Raw genomic sequence first — 25,707 nt, forward strand, 5'->3', positions numbered from 1 at the left:
CTTAACTGTAGGTCACTGATTCTGTCCTGAGGGTGTCATAGCAGTGGCTCTGAAACCCAGAACCTTAGAGATTGAGGGGAGCATAGGGGAGATCTAGTCCAGTGTATCCCCATTGCCTGTTGTTCACACCCCACCTCCACAACTTTTGTCATTCCTGTATGTTACTGACTTGATGTTTTCTTTAGATTGATTCCTTTTAAAAAAAACACCTAAAATTAGCTTTGTTCTAGGGAAAAAAGTGAGAAATTAGGGATTTGTGCCAATTAAGTTTTTCCTTAGCATACATTAAACATATAACTATTAAGACGTTTACCATGAGCCAAGATGTTTATCATGAGCCATCTAAAATTCTCATACAAATCATCTTTTGGAGAGCCCTGAATATTAATCCCACCCTTTTATTTTACTGTTGGGGACTTGAAGCCCAGGGTGGGAGGGGGAAGGGTTTGATCAGGGTCACACAGCTGAACAAGGCCACTGCCCAGTCCAGGTAGGTGGAGAGTGGCAAAGATTCCTCACCGTGTGACAGAGAGAGGCCAGGCACCTTCCCAAGTCAGTGGCTTCTCCTGCTTGGGTGCAGGCAGCTGGCTGACTCAGATCTATACCCACAGGGAAAAGCGAGTTTGGAGAGGTGTTCTTGGCGAAGGCCCAGGGCTTGGAGGAGGGTGTGGCAGAGACCCTGGTACTTGTGAAGAGCCTGCAGAGCCGGGATGAGCAGCAGCAGCTGGACTTCCGAAGGGAGTTCGAGATGTTCGGGAAGCTGAACCATGCCAATGTGGTGCGGCTACTGGGGCTGTGTCGAGAGGCCGAGCCCCACTACATGGTGCTGGAGTATGTGGACCTGGTATGCTGCTGGCAGGGGACCAGGGTATCTTGGGCAGGGCAGTGTCCTAATGGAGGGAACCATGGGAACCTCATGTGGTCTTAGTTGAGACCTCGGCTTGCTCCTTGCCTGCTGTTGCCACCTTGAGATGCTCCACCTCTGCGCCACCCGCCCCTTTCGCCCCCTGTACCCCCTTGACACCTGCCCTCCTTTGACAAGCATCCCCTCTGCCAGCCCTGTGTCCTAAGTTCTTCCCGGCCTCTCACTCTGCACACGGCCTGGATACTTTCCAGAGCTTGTTCCTCGACTCTGGTTTTCTGTGGTTATTTTTCTTTTTCCCTGGGGCTTGTCACCCTGCTTTCCTTCCTTCCCATCCTCCCTGTGTGAGGCACCAGTGTTGGCCCAGTCACCAGCCTTTTCTTTCCACCCCAGTTGTCATGCCCAGATCTGCCCCTTGCTTTCATTCCTCAGCTGACCTATGCCTAACATCCTCCAGTCCTCAAAACGCTGCTGTCTAACCCCCAGCTCTGGACAGGAAGGGGAGGAATAATCCTTCATGTTCCCATTGGAGGTGTTTATGAGTGCTTTGTGTATGTTTCTGATGCTGGTGTCCCCCCTGTTTGTTTATGTCTATTAGGTAATAAATCCCTGGAGAACAGGGGTCAGTAGGGACTGCTGTTTTTCTTCTTGGCTCCTTGAGGGCAGGGGCTTTGACATCTTCTGTCTGGGGGCTCCTCTGAGGGTGGATATGACAGTCCTTCCTTTCTGACTGACAGCTTCCAGAGGCTGCGGGTGCAGGCTGGAGTGGGAATTCAGGTCAGGGCTTCTCAGCATCTGCCAGTCAGGCACCCTGTGAGCACCTGCTTGCTCTGACATGACACAAACTTTTGCTTTTCCCTCAGGGAGACCTCAAACAGTTCCTGAGGATTTCTAAGACCAAGGATGAAAAATTGAAGTCACAGCCCCTCAGCACTAAGCAGAAGGTGAGGAGAGAGGTTCCCAGGGTGGGCCAGGAGCAAGGGCAGTTCTTGTAGGAGGTACTGCTAGTTGAGTGCTCCTTGAGGGCCAGGCCCTATGGTACGTACTTTGCATGTGTTATCTCAGTGATTACAATAGTCATTTTAACGTGTCACCGTCTACATTTTGTGGATGAGAAAACTGAGGTTTAAGAGGTTAAGTGACTTGTCCAATCACATAGCCTAAAAGTGGCTTTGAATTGCTGTGTTGTCTTCATATAGAAGAGCTGCCTTTTGTTTTTGCCGCTGGAGCAGGACATTAGTCCTGTGTAGAGAGCGTTTACCTGGAGGTAGAGGAGCAGCAGGGAGTGTTTAACTGGAGGAGCAGCTGGGAGCAGTGAGGTAGAGGTGCAAGCAGGTAGTGCTGTGGTGGAGGAGCAGCAGGGAGCCCTGAGGTGGAAAAGCAGCAGGGAGGTGGAGGAGCAGAGGGGAGCAGGGAGCTGGAGCAGCAGGGAGCAGGGAGGTGGAGGAGCAGCAGCGAGCAGCCTGAGTTTTGGGCTCCTGCTTTGCTGGGCATGTCCCTGAGTATGTTTCTCAGGCTCCGAGTATGGAAACTTCTGTGAGTGGGTTGCCAGTGTTTCACCCACTGTGGTTTTCACGCTTTCACTCTCAATTTGGCTGTTGCTGTATAGCCTTTCCTTCCTGTTCTACTACCTTCAGGGCAGAGGGTTGTTCTGGGCACCAAGCCCTGGCTGGAGCCCCATGGGGGAGCAGACCTTGACTGAGACAGTGAAGGGAAAGCTTGCCTGCTCCCCTGCCCACAGCAGATGAGCCCTTCTGCAGCCCAGCTCTTCCTGTCCACAGCCTTCTCCCTTTCCTCTGAAATGGAGCCACCAAGCTGACAGTGAAGTCACCTTATTAATCCCAATCAAAGCTCAGGGCAGGTAGATAGACATTGACTGCTACCGCCCTTCCAGGTGACTGTTCCCTGCCTTATAGGCTGACTCAGGTAACAGACTCAAGGCAGTTCAGAAAGGTGTGGCTGGTTGATTAGTGAGGTGAGTGGGACCCTGGCTGCCCTTGATCTCTCTAGGGAAGTGGCTCAGTGCTCTTCAGGCTGACCTTCCATCACAAGTGAATTTAGTAAGGCCCAGACAGAGCAGGTGATCTGGCCCCAGGTCAGCCAGAGCTAGCTTCTTGACACCTCACCCCTGCCTTCATTCTGAGAAGCCATAAGACAGGACATGCTGCTCCAGCTCGGTGGGACATCAGGACCCCAGAGCTCACAAATCAGGACATGCATGGAGCCAGTGAGTCTTTACTGAGCCACCCATTGCCCCGAGGGCCCTTGGGGGTGTAAAATGGAAACTGCCAGGCATCGTTGGGACACTTAGGCTTTAGTGGGGGTGCTTTGGTAAATGAGGATGCATATGCCGTACAGACCTCAGGTATGACACAGAAAGTTAGTGAGAGGCATAAACTAAGATGTTGAAGACGTCCACTTCCTTCAGGTGGACAGACACTCGTGGTCAACAAAGAAGGTTTCCTGGTAGAGAAAGCCATTTGAGTTCAGTTCTCAAGGTTGGGAAGTAGCTGAATGGCAGGAAGGGGATGGATTCGGGGGAGAGGGGACTCAAGGTAGGTTTCTGTGGCTGGGACAGGGACATAGGCTGGTAGGAAGTTGGTTGCCTCTGGCACATGACCTGAGGGACTGTATTTGACTGAAAGTCATCACCACCTTCTCCCACATGTTTTTGACAGAGCATATTAAATTTGATGGCGGAACTTCAATAAGTTGGATTCCATACTCTCTAAGGACAGTAGTCTGTATCTGGTGGGGGTGGGATTGCTAAAAAAAAAAAAAAAAAGATTTCTGGACCATACCTCACTACTCAGACTGAGGGAATCAGAAAATCTGAAAGTGGGGTCTGAGGACCTGCATTTTTCAAACAACCTTTTCAGCTGATTCGTAAGCTCATTAAAGTTCAGGGAGTCCTTGTCAGTGGTTTTGAAATGTTAACCCACAAAACTGGTTTTGAGACCTATGTGGGTCTCAGTCAGTAGTTTATTTTTTATTTTTTTAAAATATCTTTATTGATTTCAGAGAGAGGAAAGGAGAGGGAGAGAGAGAGAGAGAGAGAAACATCCATGATGAGAGAGTCATTGATCGAGCCTGCAACCCAGACATGTGCCCTGACCGGGAATCGAACCCCGATCGCCTGGATCCTAGGTCAATGCTCAACCGCTGAGCCACGCCCGGCCGGGCATCAGTCAGTAGTTTAAAAAATGGTGCTTTTGGGGGATTCCATGAAAGCGACAATTCCTAGGAAATATATACTAAGACTTGTAGATACTTTCTTGTGCTAATATTTAGTGAGCTGCTGTGTTATTTTATATACCTAAAGGTCCTGGGGGAATGGAAGGAGGAAGAGTTAAGTTTTTAATGGGAGGTGGAGTGGTAGGCAGGGTGCTCCCTGGCCAGCTAGAGCTGGAACCAGGGTGCCATATGTGGTGTGGGTGGGTTGGGGGGGAGCCCCAGGAGGACTTCAGGATAGCAATGGGATAGTGATAGAAATCAGACACCATCCCTGGATGGTGGCATAATTGTAGGTAATGCTTGTTAGAGTAGCTGATAAGATGATGGAGATTTTAAAGCCAGAGAACTGTAACCTGTGATTTCTCAGTGGATCACCTACAAGCTAATGACAGGGCGAGAAGCAGGGTCAGCGTAGCACACCTGGTGGACAGTGCTTTATGCAGTCAGATGCCGGGACGTGTGGAAGGACACAGGAAGCCTATTGTGAGACGAACACAGTAGTGTCACAGTGGGTTAGCTAGAGCCTGAGCAAGCCTGTAGAGTGTTCAAGTTGGAAAGGAAGGGGTGGGCCTGGTCTTTATAACAGTATTTGAAAATTAATCCTGTGGCCATCTGATGGCGGCTTGCCCAGCAGTAAGGAAACACTTAATTGGCTTGGGTCTGACAGAATTCCCTTTTGCTGTCCTCACATAGCCAGTATTTCCGGAAGCACTGCCTCTCTGGAACGATAGCAAGTTAGTCACCATGCCAAGTCCACTCTCTTCTGTTTCTTTGACTAGTAGCAGATTGAGAGGAGGCTGAGGGGAAGGACAAGTGTGATGAGGGCACATTACAGAAGCCTTTGTCTGCAATTTACAGATAACCAGGCAGGGCTGAACAATGCTCTGGGGTTTTGAAGCCTGAAGTAGAGTCTTTTCACTTATGATGCCTCCTTCAGTGGTCATCTGGCCCTTTTACTACCAGTGGCACTTGGGGCATTCTGTGGATGGCAATCTGGGGACTGTTTTGGGAGTGTGGCCTCTGCTTTTCCTTGGAGACAGTAGTGCAGGGCTCTGTACCCAGGGAGAGCTCAGTAATCCTGGTAGACCTGTTCACCTGACTTCTTTAAATCTCCTCTCTGGTTACACACATTTGGTTGGAAGCTATCTGGAGATTTTGTCTTACTATTTTTTAATCCTAACCTTAGGATATTTTTTATTTCTTTTTAATGTTTTTATTGATTTCAGAGAGAGAGGAAGGGAGAGGGAGAGAGAGAGAGAAATATAAATGATGAGTCATTGATCGGCTGCCTCCTGCACGCCCCCTACTGGGGATTGAGCCCAAAACCCGGGCATGTGCTCTGACCAGGAATCCAACTGTGACCTGCAGGTTCGTAGGTTTACACTCAGCCATTGAGGCACGCCAGCTGGGCCTGAGGATATTTTTTCAATTGCTTTTCAGAGAGAATGGAAAGGAGAGAGGGGGGAGAAGAGAGAGAGAGAGAGAAACATTGATGTGAGAGAGACACATTGACTGGTTGCCTCACGCATGTGTCTGGACTGGGGGTGGGAAGTGAACCCAAAACTCAGGTAATGTGCCCTTGACCGGAAATTGAACCCGCGACCCTTTGGTGCGTGGGCTGACGCTCTAACCACTGTGCAATACCAGCCAGGGCTGTATCTTCACTTTTGATAAAGAAAATGCACCAAGAAGATGAGATTTTCCCCAACACTTGATTGTGTCCTTTGTTTAGCGAGTGCCTCTGCAAAGGCAGTGTCTGTCAATATGTTGGCTGTGTAGGTGGGTCTAGTTTGGTGGTGGTGGTTGTGTCAGTGCTTCTAATAGAACTTACTGCAATGATGGAAATGTTCCATATCTACTGCTGTCCAATGGGGTAGTCACTAGCCCCATGTGGCTCTGAGCACTTAGAATGTGGCTAGGACCACTGAGAAATGGAATTTTAATTTTATTAAGTTTTAGTTAACTTAAATAGCCACATGGGGCTAGGAACTACTGTTTTGGACAGCACAGGTTTAGACCATTGTTCTTTAAACTTTTTTTGACTGAGACCCACAGTAGCAAAAAAGAACATTTTGCATCACAACCCAACAACATTGGCATGGTTATATATTTTAAAAACAAAAAATGTTATGAATGATATCCTTACTAAGTAATGCAGTCTGATATTCTCTGTTCTATTTTTTTTTTTTTAAACATATCTTTATTGATTTCAGAGAGAGGAAAGGAGGGGGAGAGAGAGAGATAGAAACATCAATGATGAGTCATTGATCGGCTGCCTAGCCCACAACCAAGGCATGTGCCCTGACTGGGAATCAAACCCCGATCTCCTGGATCCTAGGTTGATGCTCAACCGCTGAGCCACGCCCGGCCGGGCTCTGTTCTATTTTTTTTAAATACGTTTTTATTGGTTTTTAGAGAGAAGGGGAAGGGAGAGGGAGAAAGAGGGATAGGAACACGGATTAGTTGCCTTTTGTGTCCTGACCAGGGACTGAACCAGCAACCTTGGGCATGTGCCCTGACCAGGAATTGAACCGGTGTGACCGGTCATTTTGGTGCATGTGACGACACTCAACTGACTGAGCCACACCAACCAGGGCAATGTTCCATTTTTTTAATGCTGGTTTAGATTCACTAAATTTGTTTCATGACATACTAATAGGTTGTGACCACAGTTAGCTAACAACCATTGGAGGCAGTGGCGCCAGCAGGGATGTCACTGGCCAGTACACATAGGCTGAGAAGATCTGTCTTTGGAGTGACCCCTCTCCCAGTGTCTGGCTTGGCTCCTCTGCTGGTCTTCCTGTGACCCCAGGAGTCAGGCTGGTGAAGCTGCTCAGAGCCAGCCAGCGATGCTTAACGACCATGCTGAGGCCAATACCCCACCTCCGGGTTCACTGCCGAGCAGATAGCCCTTCCTGTGCCCCCTACATCAGTGATGTGGCCCAGGAGAGGCAGCTGTGGTATTAAGGAAAGAGCCAGGCTTTGGTTATCAGGCTCGGTATAAAGCCTTGGATGGGATCATGGTCAGGGCTGAAAATGAGCCCCACCTCACAGTGCAAATAGGAGAGACAGCTGCCTCGCTCAGGGGTCAGCACACAGTAGGTACTCAACAAGTGTTCCTGTTCCAGTCTCAGATGGGATGATTTCCTTGCACTAGGTAACTTGGCAGCAGCCCCTCCACCACACCCTTTCACTTTATTCCTCTTTGAACTTTAGGAACATAGAGTCATATTAACCATAACCTTTGGATAATCCACAGCCTACTCATTATTGGTTCACATATGGGCTGCTTTTACTTACTTAGTTATTTTTTATTATTTATTCATTTACTTATTTATTTGTTTATTTTTAAATATATCTTTACTGATTTCAGAGAGAGGAAGGGAGAGGGAGAGAGAGAGAGACAGAAACATCAGTGACGGCTGCAGCCCGCAACCCGGGCATGTGCCCTGACCAGGAATCGAACCCCGATCTCTTGGATCCTAGGTCGATGCTCAACCGCTGAGCCACGCCCGGCTGCGCACTTAGTTATTTTTTAATGTACGTATGGGTCATGTGTGTTTGTGTGTGTGTTTGGTAAGTTTTTATTTTGATACTTCAAACTTAAAAGAGTGTAAGGAAAGCTCAGGGAGTTCCTACAAACCCTTTACCCAGATTCAGTTTTCATGCTGGCTTTCTCATTCTCTTAATACGTATGTGTATTATATTTTATGTATTTTCTTGACCACTAGAGATAAGGTGGAGGCAGACTTTTGACCTTTTGCCATCAGACGTGTAAAATGGTATCTCATTGAGTCTTGGCTTATGTTTCCTTGGTGATCAGTGACACTGGTTTTTGGCCCTTTTCTTACCTTCATCTCTCTATGACTGCATTTATGTGATGGATGACTTCCCCCTTATGGATCCTGAGATGAGTCTGTATGTCCTATAACTTGTTAAGTAATCTTCCACAGGCCACGGGGATCTCTTTGCATTGCTTTGTTTTTATGTGCAAAGAAACACTACAGGTCTCCTGTGTCCCTCAGTGGTTGTTGCTCCCAAGGTTTGGATAAGGTGACAGAGGCCTAGGGGCCTTGGGTCTTTACACATGCTCTCCTGATGCTCCAATTTTACCTCTGCTTAGCATGGAGCACCTTCTCCCTGGTGGTGGCAGCCTTCTGCAGGTATAATTCTTGTCTTCCTTTTAGACTGTCCTCTCACTGGGAGCCCTGTCTTACCAGTCTGCTATATTTCACCAGCACCCAGCTGTGTATGATGTATAGTAGATGCTCAATTAATATTTGTTCATTGTATTGATATATACTTTAAAAATGTCAATATAACTTAATTATAATTACATTCAATATGTTCTATAAGGTATTTTCTATAACGTATTCACATGGCTCAAAAATTTAAAATGGGAATCAGTGAAGTAAATTTTTAACTCCTACACTTTGGAAAAGTGTTTGTTATTATTTTATAGAGCTAGAGATACTCATAGACCATGACCCCACACCTAGGAATCTTAAAGAAATTCATACATGTGTACACCCATAAGAATGATCATAGCAGCACTGTTCCAAAGCTGGAAAAAAAAAATCCAAATATCCATTGGCATGAAAATGAATAAATTATAGTGTATTCAGGATGAAAACTCAGTACAATGGTACACCCCCCCCCCCAAAAAAAGATTAATCTCAATGCTGAATGAAAGAATCGGTACAAAAGAGTACACATTTTTTATGCTTCCAGCTTTATCTGGTTCCAAAATGGGCAAAACTGAATTACATTGTTGAGGAACATAAGTGTAATGGTAAAACCAGAAAGAAAAGCCAAGGAATTATTACCATAAAGTCAGGATAGTGGTTACTTCTGGATGGGAGGGAGAATGTATGATGAAGGGGTCCTGAGGGGTTTCTGGGGTGCTTGGTTTTATTTTTTTTAACTTAGTTATTGTTACCTGGGTGTGAGCTTCATGATTATTTGTGAAAGTGCACATATATTTGATGAGCTTTCCTACATGTAGTTTACCACTTAAAAGGTATAAAGCAAAAGTTGTCCTACTTTCTCTCTAGCTCCCAGCTCCTTTCTTTGGAGGCGGCCAGTAATGCGTGTGTTTTGTGTGCGTGTGTTCGTATGCATTCATACACACAAAACACACACATTTTACATATTTTGTTTGTTTTGTTTTTTATATACAATTAATAGAAAATATGTAATTTTGAAGTAAAAAGGAAAAGGAACAACCCATAAAGATATAAGCTATGATTACTGCCCAGTTATTTCTCACAAGTGGTTACTATGTGTTCTCCCCACCCATGTGCCACTCACCCATCTAGCACCTGCTGTGTGTCCAAGTGGTTCCAAGAGCTTTATTTATTTTAATTCCATTCTTCCAACAGCCCAGTGAGGCATGCACTGTCATTCCCATTTTACAGAGAAGGAAACTGAAGCTATTGTGGCTTTGCTTTTGGGCTTCCTAAGCATCACACTGATGGCCTTGAGACCCTGCCAAGGGTTGTGTTGGGGGTGGTCACTTTGCTCCCCTAGACCTGGGTGCTCTGACCAGCCCCTTTCTTGCTTCAGGTGGCCCTGTGCACGCAGGTGGCCCTGGGCATGGAGCACCTATCCAACAACCGTTTTGTGCACAAGGACCTGGCTGCTCGCAACTGCCTGGTCAGCGCCCAGAGACAGGTGAAGGTGTCGGCCCTGGGACTCAGCAAGGACGTGTACAACAGGTAGAACGATATGGGGCGTGGTGGTGAGGAGTGGAGGGCAGATGTGGGAGGCTTAGTATCTGCTTAGTTTAAAGCTGAAGAGCCCGGAAAGGAGCAGAGATTTCTTTCCTCTCTCCAGAGGTGCAGCAGGTGTCCCAGCCATTGGGGCATAGGTCCTTGCTGCTCATAAGTTTTCTCCAGTGATAAAAAATTGTAAACCTTTTAAAAATAACTAGTTACATTTTATAACAGTTTATATATAACAACTATTTGTATGGTTCCCTCTGTAACTTCCTAGATTCACTAATTGTTATTTTGAAGCCTAAGACTTGAAGCTCAGCACCGCAGCCAGAGATGATCTGGAATGCCCATCCCTATATAGCACCTGGGAACTTCCCCTTGAGTCACCCCAGTTCATCTGATTATTGCTTTAGTCATGATTGAATTATCACTAAAGATTTTTAGATTTTCTTGCCATTTAACGTGTTCTCCTTTTTCACACTTTTTAAACCAATACTGAAAGTATGTGTGATTATTAGCTTTTTGTTTTCATATTAAAATTTAGGCAAAGTTTGATTCTTAACAGAATTTTTAACCACGAGACCTCATGTTGGTGCCTCCAAATTTCATCCAGTATACGTGTGTTACCAATTTCTCTGAGTGCCTTGAGGTAGAAAAGTTGGGTTCTAGCTCAGGTATGAGGCACAGGCCTGGGATGAAGGATGTGTCCCTCACCCAGATCCACCCTACCCTACCCCATGAGCCGCAGAGGCCCCACCTTCACCCCCACGTGTGGTTTTCTTCTGCAGTGAGTACTACCACTTCCGCCAGGCTTGGGTGCCTCTGCGCTGGATGTCCCCTGAGGCCATCCTGGAGGGTGACTTCTCCACCAAGTCTGATGTCTGGGCCTTCGGAGTGCTGATGTGGGAAGTGTTTACCCATGGAGAGATGCCCCATGGTGGGCAGGCCGATGATGAGGTGCTGGCAGGTAGGTAGCTTTGTTTCCAAGGGATCATTCCACGTGTTTTCCAGGTGGAGAGTTTGCTCAAGGTCCCAGGGCCAGCTCAGCCTGCCTCCCTCAGGGCTGGTTATAGCAGGTACACAGATATGGCCACCCCAGTTGAAATACTGAAACACTTTTTTTTTTTTTTTAATATATCTTTATTGATTTCAAAGAGAGGAAAGACGAGGGAGAGAGAGAGATAGAAACATCAATGATGAGAGAGTCATTGATCGAGCCCACAACCCGGGCATGTGCCCTGACCGGGAATCGAACCCTGATCGCCGGGATCCTAGGTCAACGCTCAAGCGCTGAGCCATGCCCGGCTGGGCTGAAACACTTTCATACTGGTTGGTAAAGAGCCCTTGCCCGTAGTGTCCACTCTAGCCACTGATAGCTGCCTGTTGACCCCACTTCAGCCCCCATGCATTGGTTGCCTCCTGTGCTGTGTGGACCTTGCCCCCACTAGCCTGACGGAGCTGGGGCCAGGGGAGTTACCCCTTTGGTTGCAAGATACTTCCAGTGTACTCCCTGAGTCGGTGCCCACCCACCCCTGGCCAGTGACCCCCACCCCAGGTTGCCCTCCAATGGCTGCTTATGGGAACTGCAGGCTCCACACATTGTTGAACAGGTGGTTAAAAGTTTGACTAATACTCCTCCCACCATTTTCTGCAGACTTGCAGGCTGGGAAGGCCAGACTCCCACAGCCTGAGGGCTGCCCTTCCAAGCTCTACCGGCTGATGCAACGCTGCTGGGCCCTCAGCCCCAAGGACAGGCCCTCCTTCAGTGAGATTGCCAACACCCTGGGAGACAGCCCTGCAGACAGCAAGCCATGAGGAGGGAGCCCAGGCAGGCTGTGCCTCAGGATGGCATGGGCAGGGGAGGACCTCTTGACGGGTGCCTGCAGCATGATGGGCAAGATCCCTGTCCTCCTTGGCCTACGGGCCCCGCCCTGGCACCATAGGCACTGCTGAGGTTTGGGCAGGGCCTGGGATCTCCTCCTCTTTCTCACCCTCAGCCCTTGGGGAGGCTGATTCGGACCCAGACTGGTGACTAGGGCCTTGGGCTGGGCAGCTTTTTCTGCCACCCCTCCTCCCATCAGGGACAGTGTGGGTGCCTCAGGTAACCCCAATTTCTGGCCTGGGTCTCTGCCCCTTGACCAGGTCTAGTTCTGCCACTCACCTGCTAACTTTGCGCGGGGAGGGCTAGGCTGCAGATGAGCTGGGTTTGAGGGGCGTTCCCTAATATACTCAAATTCCTGGGTAGTTCTGGCCTACGGGGCTCACCTCGGGGTCCGTGCCAGACACAGCCAGTGCATCCTCTCCGCATGGACTTGTGCACGCTGACCCAGACCCAGGCCTCCTCCCCACCCTTCTCTCCTTTCCTCATCCTAAGTGCCTGGCAGATGAAGGAGTTTCAGGAGCTTTTGACACTATATAACCCGCCCTTTTTGTATGCACCATGGGCGGCTTTTGTATGTACTTGCAGCGTGGGGTGGGTGGGCATGGAAGGGAGGGGTGTGCCCTGGAGGAGATGGGGACAGGGGGGCCACCCCTGCCTCACACCTTTATTGTTGTTTGTTTGTTTTGTTTTTTTTTACACTCGCTGCTCTCAATAAAGAAGCCTTTTTTACAACCTGCTTCTGATGCTCATTTTCTGCCGTTGCCCATGAATCATGTCCCATCTTCCCTCACTTATCAGAAGGGGCCCATGTGCCTTCATGGAGTCTGGTGAGGCTTGGACAGGAATAACTGGCAGACACTGGTTCTTCTCTCTGGTTTGTGGAGCAGTTGAGAACGTGGGCTCAGAAGGCAAGGCCACCTCTTGTCCATGGGACCCTGTGTTGCTCTCTGACTGCCAACTACTTACTCTGCTGGTTGTCCTAGTCCTCATGCTCAGGTGGGGAGGGTGGAAGTGTGAGGGCGGACAAGTTAGAGTAGGGTTGGAGGAGTAAGTAATGACAGATTCAGGTCTTTGAATCCCTTTACGACTCTAGGAGGGAGATGGAGTGGATAGCAGTGAGCAAAGGGGATGCTCGATTTCTCATTACTCCAGGGCCCTCAGCTGATTTGATTCCTGCCTCGTCTTTACATAGACCTGTGTCATCAGTTATATTGTTCCTTACTTCCAGTCAGTAACTTCAGCCCAGTTCCCCATCCTAAAGAAACAAGTCCTTAACTCTGAAATTGTTCTAGTTCATTCTGTTCCTCACCACACTCCTCAGTAATGAAAATGCCAGTCACTTCGCTACGTACTTAACATGCATCATCTCATTTAATTTGCAACTGCTGATAGCCAGATGTTATTGTTCACATTTCACAGATCAGGAAACAGGCTCAGGGAGGCCAGACAGTTTCCCCAAGGTCTCACAGCTAGTAATTGAGCCACTTGTTTGTTGATGTACAGTGTGTTACATCCCACAGGTGTGTTGGAGTGAAAAAAAAAAACCCAAGAACAATTTCTCTAGAGCAGTGTTTTTTGGGGGGTGTTTTTTTGGTAAGGCCCATGTTCCTTTTAAAAAAATAGTTTCTGTTGATTTTAAAGAGAGAGGAAGGAAGAGGGAGAGAGAGAAAAACATCCATCAGCTGCCTCCTGCACGCCCCCTACTGGGGATTGAGCCCATACATCCCCAGGCATGTGCTCTGACCGGGACTTAACTGGTGACCTCTTGGTGCATGGGACGACACTCAACCAAGTGGGCCCTAGAGCAGTGTTTTTCAAGCTGTGTGTTACAACTAGCATTTTAAAAATATGAAACATGATAGAAACTATCTTTTACAAATTTTTTTGGTAATATTTGATACGTTTGTGTATACTGGGTTATGTTGTTAGTCCTCTATTGGATGGTGATCCTGCTTAATAACCCCCCAAATCTCAGTCACTTACAACAACAATTCATTTTTCTCCCTCATGGATCTGAAGGTTGTTAAGGTTCAGTTGATCTTGGTTGGACCTAGCGGAGTTCAGCTGGGCTTGGCTCTAGGCTGTAGGACTGGTTTGGGTCTACCCTGCTGGTCCCAGAGCATGTTCTCATGTAGTAGCAGGAGCACAAGAGATCAAGCCAGGTCATGTAAGCACATTTAAAGCCACAAGTCCATTAACATTTTATTGGCCAAAGCACATCACATGCCGAAACCCAGAAGCAGTAGTAGGTTCTGCAAAGTGACATGGCAAAGGATGTGGATGTCTAATTCCAACACAGGGTGTGAAGAATTGGGAGCAAAAACCTAAATCCCCACTGATTGCCATGTAAAAATGCACTCAGAAGTATTGAGAAGGCCATTGATCACTAATCCTTTTCTCACTCCTGGTCTTTCTTGACCATTCAGCAGTGGCTAACATTGCTGGCCACATCTGCCTTTCCAGACTTTCCTCTCTTGACTTTGGTGGTGGTATGCCATGTCTACCTTCTCTGACTAGGCCTTCTCCAACCCTGGCTGAGGCTTCCTCCTTCTGCCTGCCCCAGTGAAGGCTATTTTCCGATTTCTGACCCTGGCCTTCCTCTCTCTACATTCTCCCCTCATCTCACATCATGTAACTTTAATTGGCCCTTAGTGTGGACAGTTCTCAAAGCATTAGCTGCAGTTCCAGTGTCTACCTCACACACTCCCCGTTTCTTACAAGACATTGTCCTCTGCTTGTTTCCCTGGACCCAAACGGAATTTCTCTCCCAAACTTGTTCCTCCAGCCAAGTTCTCTCTTTCCATTAATGGTACCACTGTTTGGAGAATAGTCACCCTTATTTAAAATCTCGATCCCTCATGAGTCCTCCTCTCTTTGTACCTCCTCCCTATGCAGCCTGTCACCAAAATCCACTTATTCTACCTTTCCCGTTTCTATCTTTGCTTAGTTTTAAGAGAAAAAAATTGTATAAAAGTAATTCTGATCATGGAAGAAGTCAGGTGGTACAGACTTGTCTAATGCAAGGGACACACTCTGCTAGTCCCTCTTGTCCTCTCCAGTGGTAAACATTAGTGTCTGGGGCATGGCTTTCCAGACTTTTCCTAGGCACACTGACTGACGACCTCTTTTCCTTTCCATTCCCTCTAATGCTGCCATCACAATTGACACCTCTTTTCTTCTGTGTGAAGAATACAAGTGTTAAGGTTAACTCTAAGTGAAAAGCTCTAGAGTGGCAGTAATTTTTCATGACATTTTTTAAAGCACTCTTAATTTTTGTTCTGAGTGATAAAAATCAGAGCGGGGTGTTCCAGTGTGGTATGAAGGGATCTGGCTGGAATTCTGGTGCCCTTCTGGAGGTGCTTCATGGTCTGGGGTGGATGTGAGCTCCTATCCTCCAGGGGACTACTGTGATTTTGGCCTTATCAGAGAAGCACCAAACTCACATTCCGGAGAGGCCAGACAGGGGACTTATCTGAGCTCAGTGGGCTGTGTGGTCTATAGTGAGCCTGAGAGCAGATGCCTCTTTCATGGCTACCATTCAGCTCAGCTCTAGGCTGTAATGCTCCTGTGGGCACGTCGACCTGGAGTTGCTAAAACTTCAAATTATTTGAGACAGGCTGGATATTCAGATTTTTATGTAAAATCTGATATTAAAATATTATATAATCCAAACAAAACACATCTATTTGGGAGGACCATGATGTAAAGTATATGATTGTCTAACCACTATGCTGTACACCTGAAACGAAAAATAATATTGAATGTAAACTGTAATTGAAAAATAAAACACATCTATGAACGTTTTTGATTTTGACTTTCTCCACATCAACCAACAGTTTTAGTGTAGGTATAGGTCCCCACTGCCCAGTGGTGACAAAGGGCTATGAAGATGAAGCCATCCCAAGCAGGTGAAGGGCCTGTGGTACTAACATTGGTGTGCAATGGCCCAGGGGTTGGGTGAAATCAGGGAGAGGGCAGCCTATTTGAAAGAAAGCTGAGAACTGTTGCTACCCAGTGGATGTGGCAGGCAGCAGTTGTCTTCTGGGTTGCCACTGTGGAGGGTGTCTAAACTAGGGGTCTTGCACAGAAAAGTCTTTAGAAGCCAGGCAGGAATGGACCGCAGGGCTCTGGTTGTAAAACTGCGGCTCAGACAGTTTGCAGTCCCAAGCACCATCTGTGGCCCCCAAAGCCCTTCTGGAATCTATTTATCTATTTGACCTGTTCTTCCTCTTGAACTGACACATTCCATATGTTTAACTACCTGTTGTATAGACTAAATTAGGAAAAGAGACTTTAAAACTATTGGGAAATGGGGAACAGGAGGGCTCTTAATTCCTTTATTTAGGGGTCTGGTGAATGAGTCCATGTTTTTAATATTTATATGTATGTGTATGCATACATACACACATATCACAAAAACACAAACATACTTTATTTCAGTATTTCTCAGTTTTGGGACTAAGATACACAGTTGACATTATCACCTAGTACACACACTTTGAACCATATGAATGACACTATCCCACCTTCTTGACCTATAAAAGGCAATTTTATATGGTTCAACCCCAAAATAATTCAAACACAAGTTTTATGCAACAATATTTTACCCTTGCTTCTTGCGATATTTATTTTAAATGCTGGTTGCAGTACACTAAATTGATTTCACTACCGCTTAATACAACTTTTTAAGGTAGGAATCATCACTCTCTCCCATCCTATTAAACACAAGAGGATGTTTATCCCAGGGATGCAGTGATTGCCCCAGGTAGTTCCTATTAATTACCACTTACTTACTCTGTGCTTTAATCTTTATCTCATTTAATCTGCATTAAGAACCGCACGGGATGGGTACCAGCAATGAGGAATATGAAGTTTGGAGAAGCCAGACACTTGTTTTGGCACACGGCTAGGAAGAGAGAGATTCCAGATTTGAATAATTTCTATTTTCACTGCCTTGGAGCTAAGGTGCAGAACCAGACCCTGAACCTGGCCTTTGCAGCACCCTAGTTCTAATCTTTTCGTCTCCTGTGGACTTTCCAGAGAAGGGCGTGTGTGTGCGCTTGCTTGCCTAAACTTTCTACCCGGCTACACTTTTTCCCAGGCCTCTGCACTGGCTGAGGGGTGGCCTTTATCCCTGAGACCACCCCCTCCCCCATCCCAGCCCGCAGCTGGAAGTCTTCACGGATCTCCATCTCTCGTCCCTGCCCCCATCTGGGACGGGGAGGCAGACGGTCTCTCGAGTCTTTTCCAGATGTACGTCTGCCAAAGACTTCCCCCAGTACAGAAGATGAAGAATGAGGACCGGAGAGCAGGCCTGGTGGGAAAGTGTCTCTCCTTGTAAAGAGAAAGAGAAAGGAAGTCGGGGGAGGGGAAAGGTTGGAGCGGAGTGAGAGGGGGGCGACCAGTCTGGACATCAGGGATCCACTACTCGGCCAGTAAGTTTGCCTCCCTCAGGAAGCCGTGGGTAAATGCTCCAATCCGTGCACTGCCGTTGGAATTTGGGCTATATTATATCATTTACTGCAACCCGCACAGTACACTCAGGCACTACCCCAGTGCTTGCTACCAGCCCTTCCAGCGCGGAGCGCTCCCAGGGCTCTCCCTCTCCGCTGCAAGACTGCGCTCCAGTCCCCTCCAAGGTTTCATCTCCGCCGGTCCCTCCCAATTCTTTCCACCACTCTCCGATCAGGGGGGTGGAGTCGTACCTTCACTTCAGTTTCTTTAAGAGACGTCGGCCCCTCCCCTTTCGGAGTCGCGGTCTGACGCCGGATGACTGCAGCGAGTTCGAGATGTTTATGCAAATAGGCGCCCCCTGTGGGCCAATGGGGAGCGGAGGTGCCGGAACGGTGGACCAATGGGGCGGGGGCGCAGGGGCTCACCATATAAGGAGCGGCCTCGCCATAAAAGGAAACATTGTATCTCTTTATATGGGGGGGAAGGGTCGGGGGATCCCTCGCCGCCTGCGCGTGGCCCCGGCCCCCTCCACTCGCGGTCCCCGCGGCGGCCAGCAGCTTCTGCCCCCGGGAGGACGCTGACGGCCGCCGGGCGCGCCGCCGTAGCGTACGGATAGGGGGCGCTCCGCGCGGCCTGGGGCAACCCGGGCCACAGGGGCAAGAAAGTGAGGGCCCAGGTCGGCCCGGGCGTGCAGGGGCCCCGGGTTCGCAGCGGCGGCGGCGGCAGCGATAGCGGCACTAGCAACAGCGGGAGCGCCGGATTGAGCCGGGAAGCCGATGGCGGCGGCGGCGGCGGCTCCAATTCCTCGCTGACTGCCTGTCCGTCCCTCTGCATTGAGCGCCATGTTACCGACCCAAGCTGGGGCCGCGGCGGCGCTGGGCCGGGGCTCGGCCCTGGGGGGCAGCCTGAACCGGACCCCGACGGGGCGGCCGGGCGGTGGAGGTGGAGGTGTCGGCGGCGGCGGGACTCGCGGGGCTAACGGGGGCCGGGTCCCCGGGAACGGCGCGGGGCTCGGGCCGGGTCGCCTCGAGAGGGAGGCTGCAGCAGCAGCGACAACCACCCCGGCGCCCACCGCGGGGGCCCTCTACAGCGGCAGCGAGGGAGACTCGGAATCGGGCGAGGAGGAGGAGCTGGGCGCGGAGCGGCGCGGCCTGAAGCGAAGCCTAAGTGAGATGGAGATCGGCATGGTGGTCGGTGGGCCCGAGGCGACGGCGGCGGCCACCGGGGGCTACGGGCCGGTGAGCGGCGCGGTGAGCGGGGCCAAGCCGGGTAAGAAGACTCGGGGCCGCGTGAAGATCAAGATGGAGTTCATCGACAACAAGCTGCGGCGCTATACGACCTTCAGCAAGAGGAAGACGGGCATCATGAAGAAGGTACCGGATCGGGAGGCTGGCCGGCCACGGGGAACAGGGAGGGTGGGGACGCGCTGGGACAGCCCGGGAGGAAGGCAGAACCAAGACGGAGGTGAGAGGCGGCGAGTCCGAGTCCGAAGGAGGTGTGTAGGAGGGGATGGCTATTACCCCGGCAGGGTATAAGGGGAGGGGCCGCCAGGGAAATGTGGGTCGAGGGGAGTAGCGGCGACCGTCCGGAGGAGAGGGGAAAGGCGCCAAGGTGGGAGTGACGGACGCGAGAGAGGAACAGGGCCCTCGAGGAGTGAAGGGGTGAGGAGTGGTAATGGGAGGCTGCTGGGAGGTGTTTAAGGAAACCCAGGGATCAGTAGGTCCAGTGCGCTGGTGTTTGGGGAAGGGCGACCAAAAATTAGGGAGCAGAAGAGAAGGTATGTAGGTGAGGAAGCTGGGGCGGTATAACAACAATGAGGGAGGCATGTGTAGGAGGAAGGTGGGCACCTCAGAAGTAGTACTAGCTGGAAGGACAGGCAGCACTGATGATGGAATGGGGCTCAGGAGCTCCAGGTAAGGGAGCAAGGCAGGAGAACTGATGCTGCCCTGAACTGCAGGGACCAAACCAAGTCCTTCGATGGCCATGTGTCTTCCATGCATCCACTGGAAGCCTGCACACTCCCTGTAGGACAGGTTTCAGAATCATGTGTCTTTCAGAAAAGTGGGATTTCCAGCCCTCGGGAGAATCTGTGTGTGGAGTTTGGTGGGAAGGCAGGGAGGTTTGCAGATGTACCTAGAAAATCCTTTTCTTCTATCGGATTATCCAGTGAAAAGGGGTGAGGAAAGGAGTTGTCTTGGAGTGTAGAAGATATGGGACAGGATGGAAGCAGAGGAACTGGGAAACAAGAAGCTAGAATCCTGGAAACATTGGCTGGGGTTTATATCTGTCCCATATAAAAGTCGGAGCTGCTTCTAAGGTGGGTTTGTGGAACTTTGCTGGAAATTAAGATACCACCTATGGGGCCATCCTTGAAGGGCCCCTTCCTGGGCTCATGGCAGGGTAGTAGCTGTTAATCTAGCCCCCATCTCCCATCACTCCAGACACTGTTGTATCAAGACAAGGGAAGAAAGAAAAAAAAAGGTAGCACAGTATTACAGGGCAGAGGACAAATGGCAACTCTGAACATTATCCCTAATGTCTTATGTGACTTCTAGTACAGTTACGAGCTCATCCTCATCCTTGTGACAGTGAGGAGGCACCAAGCTGCAGTGAGGAACAGCTACCTGGGCCCCTCTTTGTCCACTGAGGTTATATGTTCTGTCATGAGGGGTTTGTAACTGTTTGCTTGGGGTATCTGCAGGTCAGTAGGGCTGCTCCTCAGAGAAGGGGCATGGGGTTTTTCTACTCTCTGGCTCACCTTCAGATATTCTGATAGGACCTCCCCTTAGAGTCACTGGAGAGGAAGGTCATTATGGGAGTGGGGGCTTGAGATCACTGTATACTACCTTTTTCCTACTTCCCAAGGCAGGTAGAGATAAAAAGTTTTGCTGACTTACCCATCTCCTCCCCCTTATCCCCAGGCCTATGAGCTGTCCACGCTGACAGGGACACAGGTGCTGTTGCTGGTGGCCAGTGAGACAGGCCATGTGTATACCTTTGCCACTCGAAAACTGCAGCCCATGATCACCAGTGAGACTGGCAAGGCACTGATTCAGACCTGCCTCAACTCACCAGACTCTCCACCCCGCTCAGACCCCACCACAGACCAGAGAATGAGTGCCACTGGCTTTGAAGAGACAGACCTCACCTACCAGGTGTCTGAGTCCGACAGCAGTGGGGAGACCAAGGTGTGTTTGGGTCCCCTATCTGAGGGAAAGGAAGGGGAGGGACTTGACCGGCAGAGAGGGGAGGGGGTCCCTCTCACTGCCTCACCAAGGACTGGTGGTAGGTACCCACTGATGTGGAGTGGGGCCGGGTTAGTGACCCTCATCCTAGGGGACAGGTGTCCATCCTCGCTACCCTGACAGGAGGCCGGCCCACTAGATAAGCGGGCGGCCTCCGTGCCCATATAAGGCCCGCTCCGGCTCCACGCCGGCCTCCCGCCTGAAGCCCGCCTGCCTGGCAGGGCCCTTGCATTCCTCCCGCCAGCTGTCTCCCGCTAGGGGTGGGGGCGTAGCTTAGCCCTGCCCTCCCGGCAGGCCCGGTCACTGGGGAGTAGGAAGTGAGCTCTCTTGGGTTCCAGGGTCCTGGGAACCCAGCACGGTCTGCAGGTGGGCTGGCTGACTAGGCTGCAGACTACCTTACTAGCCAGCCACCTACCTCTTCAGGATGTCCGGACCTGGGAACGTTAGGGAGTGTATTCCCGGCTGCTAGGGATGCCGGCCCTAGTTACACCTCCCCCTTCCTTTTCCCGGTAAGGAGAAGGGGCGGGGCTTCCTTCCTAGTTCCTCTGGGGAACTCCACCTTCCGGGTGGCCCTTCACTAACTGACCAATTGGAAGAAGCGGCACTGTTTGCCTTAGCAACGCCTCCACCAATCAGGGGCTTTGAGCTCGTCTGATTAGCAAACATCCCGCGCTGACCAACCCCCGGTATTTGAGCCCCCTCAGTTCTCTGGTCTTGGCTCTCAGCTCCTGGCTTCCTCTTTCCCCTTCTAAAAACAAAGGCTCCCTGAGGGCAATGTCAATGTTCTAGACACCCCCCCCCCCCACTTAGTAGCATCTTTAATAATTTTCAAACTCTTAGCTTGCTTATCCCAGAAAATTTTGCTGGATGAATAAATTCTTTTGGTAATTTAAATCTTAAGTATTTGTCATAAAGTGCCAACCCCCTAAGATCTCTCTCAAACCCCAAGTTACCTGAAAAACTCTCGGTCCCATCTCAGAAGCCTGGCAAGTCTGAGCTGGCAGGACCCTTTTAAAGAGGGCACGGTAGCCCAGCCCCCGCATATTACAGAAGAGGAAAACTGAGGTTCAGAAAGAATAAGTAATTTTCCAAGGGTCATACAAATGGTCATTGGCAAACCTGGGGACAGACGCTGTGTGTCCGATTCTCCAGCCAATGTGATGGTCACGGTCCACTGGTGCAGAGAACTCAGGGAATTATGATAGTCACATTATCACCAGGCACTGTTCTAAGTTCTTCATGTATGTTAACCTATTTATTCTTCACAACACCTATGGGGTAGGTATTATCCTCCTTTTACAGACAGAAAACTGGAGCTTAGCAGCTCAGTAACTTGCCAAGGGCAAGGCAGCAGGTAAATAGAGAGCTGGGATTTGAACCCAAGCACACTGGTTCTAGTCTGGGCTGTCAGTCTACATTAAACTTCTGCAGGGGCAGGGTCTGATAGAGGCTCACTGCTCCATCTCTACTCTGGGTGTAGGACTCATTGAAACCGGTGTTCACAGTCACCAACCTGCCGGGTACCACCTCCACCATCCAAACAGCACCCAGCACCTCTACCACCATGCAAGTCAGCAGCGGCCCCTCCTTCCCCATCACCAACTACCTGGCACCAGTGTCTGCTAGTGTCAGCCCCAGTGCTGTCAGCAGTGCCAATGGGACTGTGCTGAAGAGTACAGGCAGTGGCCCTGTCTCCTCTGGGGGCCTCATGCAGCTGCCTACCAGCTTCACCCTCATGCCTGGTGAGTCACAAGGGGCAAATTGAGTGTGGGAAGAGTGGGTTTAGGGCTGGCACAAGGAGAACCTCGTTCCCTGCTCAGAATGAGGGTGAACAGGGGACCAGGGTCTGAGAGAAGCCTATTATGTCCCATTGGCAAGCATACTCCTCCCCACTGCTGGAACCCCTATTGTCCTTGTCAGTAAGTTTCAACCATATGCTCTGGCCTTGTCTAGCCAGTCCAGCTCTGTGCACCTCCCCCCCCCAATTGCCACAGGGATAATAGACATTCTGTCATTTCCCTACCTTGACTGGAGGGCAGATCATGTCTTTGATGGGCCAGTGCCAGCTCCCTGAAGAGGACGGAGGCAAGGCCTGGGATGGGAGGAGGAGGGAAGGGCAATAGCAGAGTATAGAAGCCCCTGGAGACCAAGATTCAGGACAGGAAGGGCCTTTTTAGCTCCCAGGAAAAATAGCGATGGGAATTGGGGAGCAGTGTGCCAGACCCTGGGCATATGGGTGTTTGAGGGTGCTTGGTGCAGGTGGTGGCTGGGTAAGACAGAGCACGAGTAAGTCTCTGTGTCTCATAGGTGGGGCAGTGGCCCAGCAAGTTCCAGTGCAGGCCATTCAGGTGCACCAGGCCCCACAGCAAGCGTCTCCCTCTCGCGACAGCAGCACAGACCTCACGCAGACCTCCTCCAGCGGGACAGGTATAGCTTGAAGCTCTGTTACCTCTTAATGTGGATACTGAGGCTTTTGGCTTAACCCTTATCTTAATCCTTAAGAAAAGATCAGGTGGGAGTGGCTGGGTTTTTTATTTTGCCCTGCAATAGGGCTGTGTATATAAGGAAGAAATTAGGGACCATAAAAGCCACCCTCCTCTTCATTCACATGAGAAGCCTGAGGCCCAGAAAGAAGTTATTTGCCCAAAGACTCACATTTGCTTAATTACCAGGAAGGATTTATAGAGCAGTTATCTCCTTGTGGGAGGGTATCCTAGGTTTAGAGTAGCCATAATTCTCCTCAGTGTCTCTAGTCATTTCAGAAATGAGACACTTTCAAAATAAAGTTACTTTTAAGTCCTTGTTATACAAAGTGTGATCTGTGGAGGACCAGCATCATCCTGGAAGAGGGAGGAGGAGTGAGAATAAAAATGGGATAATGGAGCTTCCTAAAAGGGGAGGAGTATCTGAATTTCCTTAGGTTTGGTCAGTCACTGTAATCTTTGTTTTTCCCAGGGCCTTAGGGTGTTGGAATAGAGAGCTCAGCAGATAGACAATTGAATAGTATAATGTGATAGGATACAATTAAAGGCTGGTGCTGTTGTGTTCAAGAAAAAATAAGGCTTTTCTTAGTTGATGACAGGGAGCAGAGGAATGGATCTTGTCTAGCTTCTGACCTGGGAATGGCAAGAGGGTTCTGGCAGCTTGGAATTCCTGGGGGTGGGATGGGAGATATCAGTAGGGACCAATATCAGCCTCACTGACATGTGTCTGTATTTGCCAGTGACATTGCCCGCCACCATCATGACGTCATCTGTGCCCACAACTGTGGGTGGCCACATGATGTACCCTAGCCCCCATGCGGTGATGTATGCACCCACCTCGGGCCTGGCTGATGGCGGCCTCACCGTGCTCAATGCCTTCTCCCAGGCGCCATCCACCATGCAGGTGTCCCATAGCCAGGTCCAGGAGCAAGGTGAGTTGGGGGACAGGGCTGAGAAAACTAGGACCATTACCTCCCTTACACACATACACACACACACACACATTCACACACTAAATGCAGGCTCCCTCCCACCCAATATATATGCCCACACATACACAAACTAGAATGCCCACGTTTCTACACATATATACACACTGATATTTGTACACACACCCTGGCACCCAGGCCTGTCCACTTGGACAGTCATGCACACTTGAACACTCACACCCACACTTGGACACAGTTGGACACTCACCCTAGGGCACTCACCCAGTCATTTGTGCATTTATCAGCACTGCTCCAATAACTGGAAGTTTCTCTTGAGCAATTTGAGTATCTCCTGTTTTTCAATGCAGGTGGTGTCCCCCAGGTGTTCCTGACAGCGCCATCTGGGACAGTGCAGATCCCTGTTTCTGCAGTTCAGCTTCACCAGGTAGGTGGGAACCCCTTTCACCCCACCCCAGACAGCCAGCTACTTTATCTTGACCTTGGGGATTCCATTACCAGATGGTCACAACTAAGATCCCTAGCCAGGAGGCCTATCTGTTTTCCTGGTCAGACCTGTGGTGGGCAGGCAGGCAGGCAAACAGGAGAGGCCTGCGCTGGCTGATCAGTTCCTGCCCCCATTTCCTTACACACCCACTTCCCTCCAGATGGCTGTGATAGGGCAGCAGGCCGGGAGCAGCAGCAACCTCACCGAGTTACAGGTGGTGAACCTGGACGCCGCCCACAGCACCAAGAGTGACTGATCCGCCCTGCCGCCCTGGACAGATGGCCCAAGGGACGGCACCACTTATTTATTGTTGCCTTTTCACGTTTTCTTTACACACATGTTGACGGGCCGCAGGAGGGAGGCGGGGAGGAGCAGTGGGCAGCCACAGGACTGAGCCCTCTCACTCCAGCCAAAGAAATGGGCCAGCCTACCCTCCACCCTATCCTCCCTCACTCTCCCCTCCTTCTGGTTCCACCTCTTATTTCTGTTGATGGTGGGGCTGCCCTCCCTCAGACTTCCCTTGCCAGCTTGGCTCCATGTTTGCCATGAGTATTAGCTTTCCCAATGGGACCGTGCCCCACCTTCCCACAACAGATCTCTGTGGGACGAGGCACCATGTCCCCCCACCCCCAACCCCACCCAGAGGAAGCAGTTGGGGTCCTCTGCCCAGCCTCCATGCTGACCCCACGTCAGCACTGTGTCTGCCACAGGCTGGGTCAATAGAGCCCTCCCTCTGCCCCTCAGGGAGCCAGCTGGGGTGATGGGGCTTCTTCCCTCATGCTGCCCGCCTACAGCCCCTACAGCTCGGAGTAGCTGGGCCTGTGCAGGGAGCAGGTTCCTGGGACCGCCTGCCCTGCCTTGCCGCTCCTTTGGGAACTCCAGGGGCTCCTGGGTTGGAGGGAACCATCATTGTTCCCTCTCCCCATCTCCCCCCACCCCCCTTCTCCCAGCTGCTTTACTTAAAGTTGATTTTGAACTTTTTATTTGAGGAGACGAAGTGAAAACAAATCTATAAATATATATTTTTAAAATATTTAACTTTTTTTTATGGCGTTTTTCTCATCCCCCTCCCTGCCCAAGCTCCCCTTCCCTGGGGAGCCCTGGGGCTCCCCAGAACTGGCTGGGCCTCTGGGGACAGAGCCACCCCCTGAGCTTGGGGCCCACCAGTGTGTGGGGGAGATTCTGGGATTGCCGGGTCCTGGGTTGTTTCCAGGAGAAAACCGGGGGAGGGGCCCTCAGGCCATGCCACAATGGGATGGGGAGGGTGACCCACAGCTCTGGGCCTCTTTTTGCCCTTAGGGCTGTTGCTAGGGAGAGGGAAGAGGGAGACCAAATGTGGGGGGTCAGGTAGAGGAAACTGACTTCATTTGTGCCACACACATGGGCATTGCAGCCT

General features: G+C 50.2%; 3 protein-coding genes across 3 annotated transcripts in view; 2 read left to right on the top strand and 1 right to left on the bottom strand.

Moving 5' to 3' along the window:
* Window positions 1-12,432, top strand: part of PTK7 (protein tyrosine kinase 7 (inactive)) — a 59,498-nt gene extending 47,066 nt beyond the window's left edge. The window contains exons 16-20 of the mRNA XM_081139752.1: window positions 612-844; window positions 1,726-1,806; window positions 9,662-9,813; window positions 10,602-10,780; window positions 11,468-12,432. Coding sequence (XP_080995878.1) covers window positions 612-844; window positions 1,726-1,806; window positions 9,662-9,813; window positions 10,602-10,780; window positions 11,468-11,628 — 806 coding nt within the window. The 3' untranslated portion in view covers window positions 11,629-12,432. The remainder of the gene's footprint in view (window positions 1-611; window positions 845-1,725; window positions 1,807-9,661; window positions 9,814-10,601; window positions 10,781-11,467) is intronic.
* CUL7 (cullin 7) overlaps window positions 1-19,007 on the bottom strand; it is a 98,321-nt gene extending 79,314 nt beyond the window's left edge. The window contains exon 1 of the mRNA XM_081139750.1: window positions 18,997-19,007. The gene's annotated coding sequence lies outside the window, so the exon portion shown is untranslated. The remainder of the gene's footprint in view (window positions 1-18,996) is intronic.
* On the top strand, window positions 17,906-25,338 carry SRF (serum response factor). Its single transcript, XM_081139757.1, has 7 exons — window positions 17,906-18,522; window positions 20,071-20,337; window positions 21,875-22,136; window positions 22,702-22,821; window positions 23,618-23,809; window positions 24,175-24,251; window positions 24,472-25,338. The coding sequence occupies exons 1-7, from the start codon at window positions 17,992-17,994 to the stop codon at window positions 24,565-24,567; spliced, it is 1,545 nt and encodes a 514-aa protein (XP_080995883.1). The 5' UTR covers window positions 17,906-17,991; the 3' UTR covers window positions 24,568-25,338.
* The last annotated feature ends 369 nt before the right edge of the window (window positions 25,339-25,707 follow it).

Source organism: Miniopterus schreibersii (assembly GCF_964146895.1).
Source record: "Miniopterus schreibersii genome assembly, chromosome: 6".
In the NCBI taxonomy this organism is placed as follows: Eukaryota; Metazoa; Chordata; class Mammalia; order Chiroptera; family Miniopteridae; genus Miniopterus; species Miniopterus schreibersii.

Bases quoted from the DNA above. Each gene is read 5' to 3' on its own strand.
- SRF (XM_081139757.1), top strand. From the start codon at position 17,992: ATGTTACCGACCCAAGCTGGGGCCGCGGCGGCGCTGGGCCGGGGCTCG. The intron at 18,523-20,070 runs GTACCGGATCGG...CCTTATCCCCAG, and splicing joins AGACGGGCATCATGAAGAAG to GCCTATGAGCTGTCCACGCT. The intron at 23,810-24,174 runs GTGAGTTGGGGG...TTTTCAATGCAG, and splicing joins TAGCCAGGTCCAGGAGCAAG to GTGGTGTCCCCCAGGTGTTC.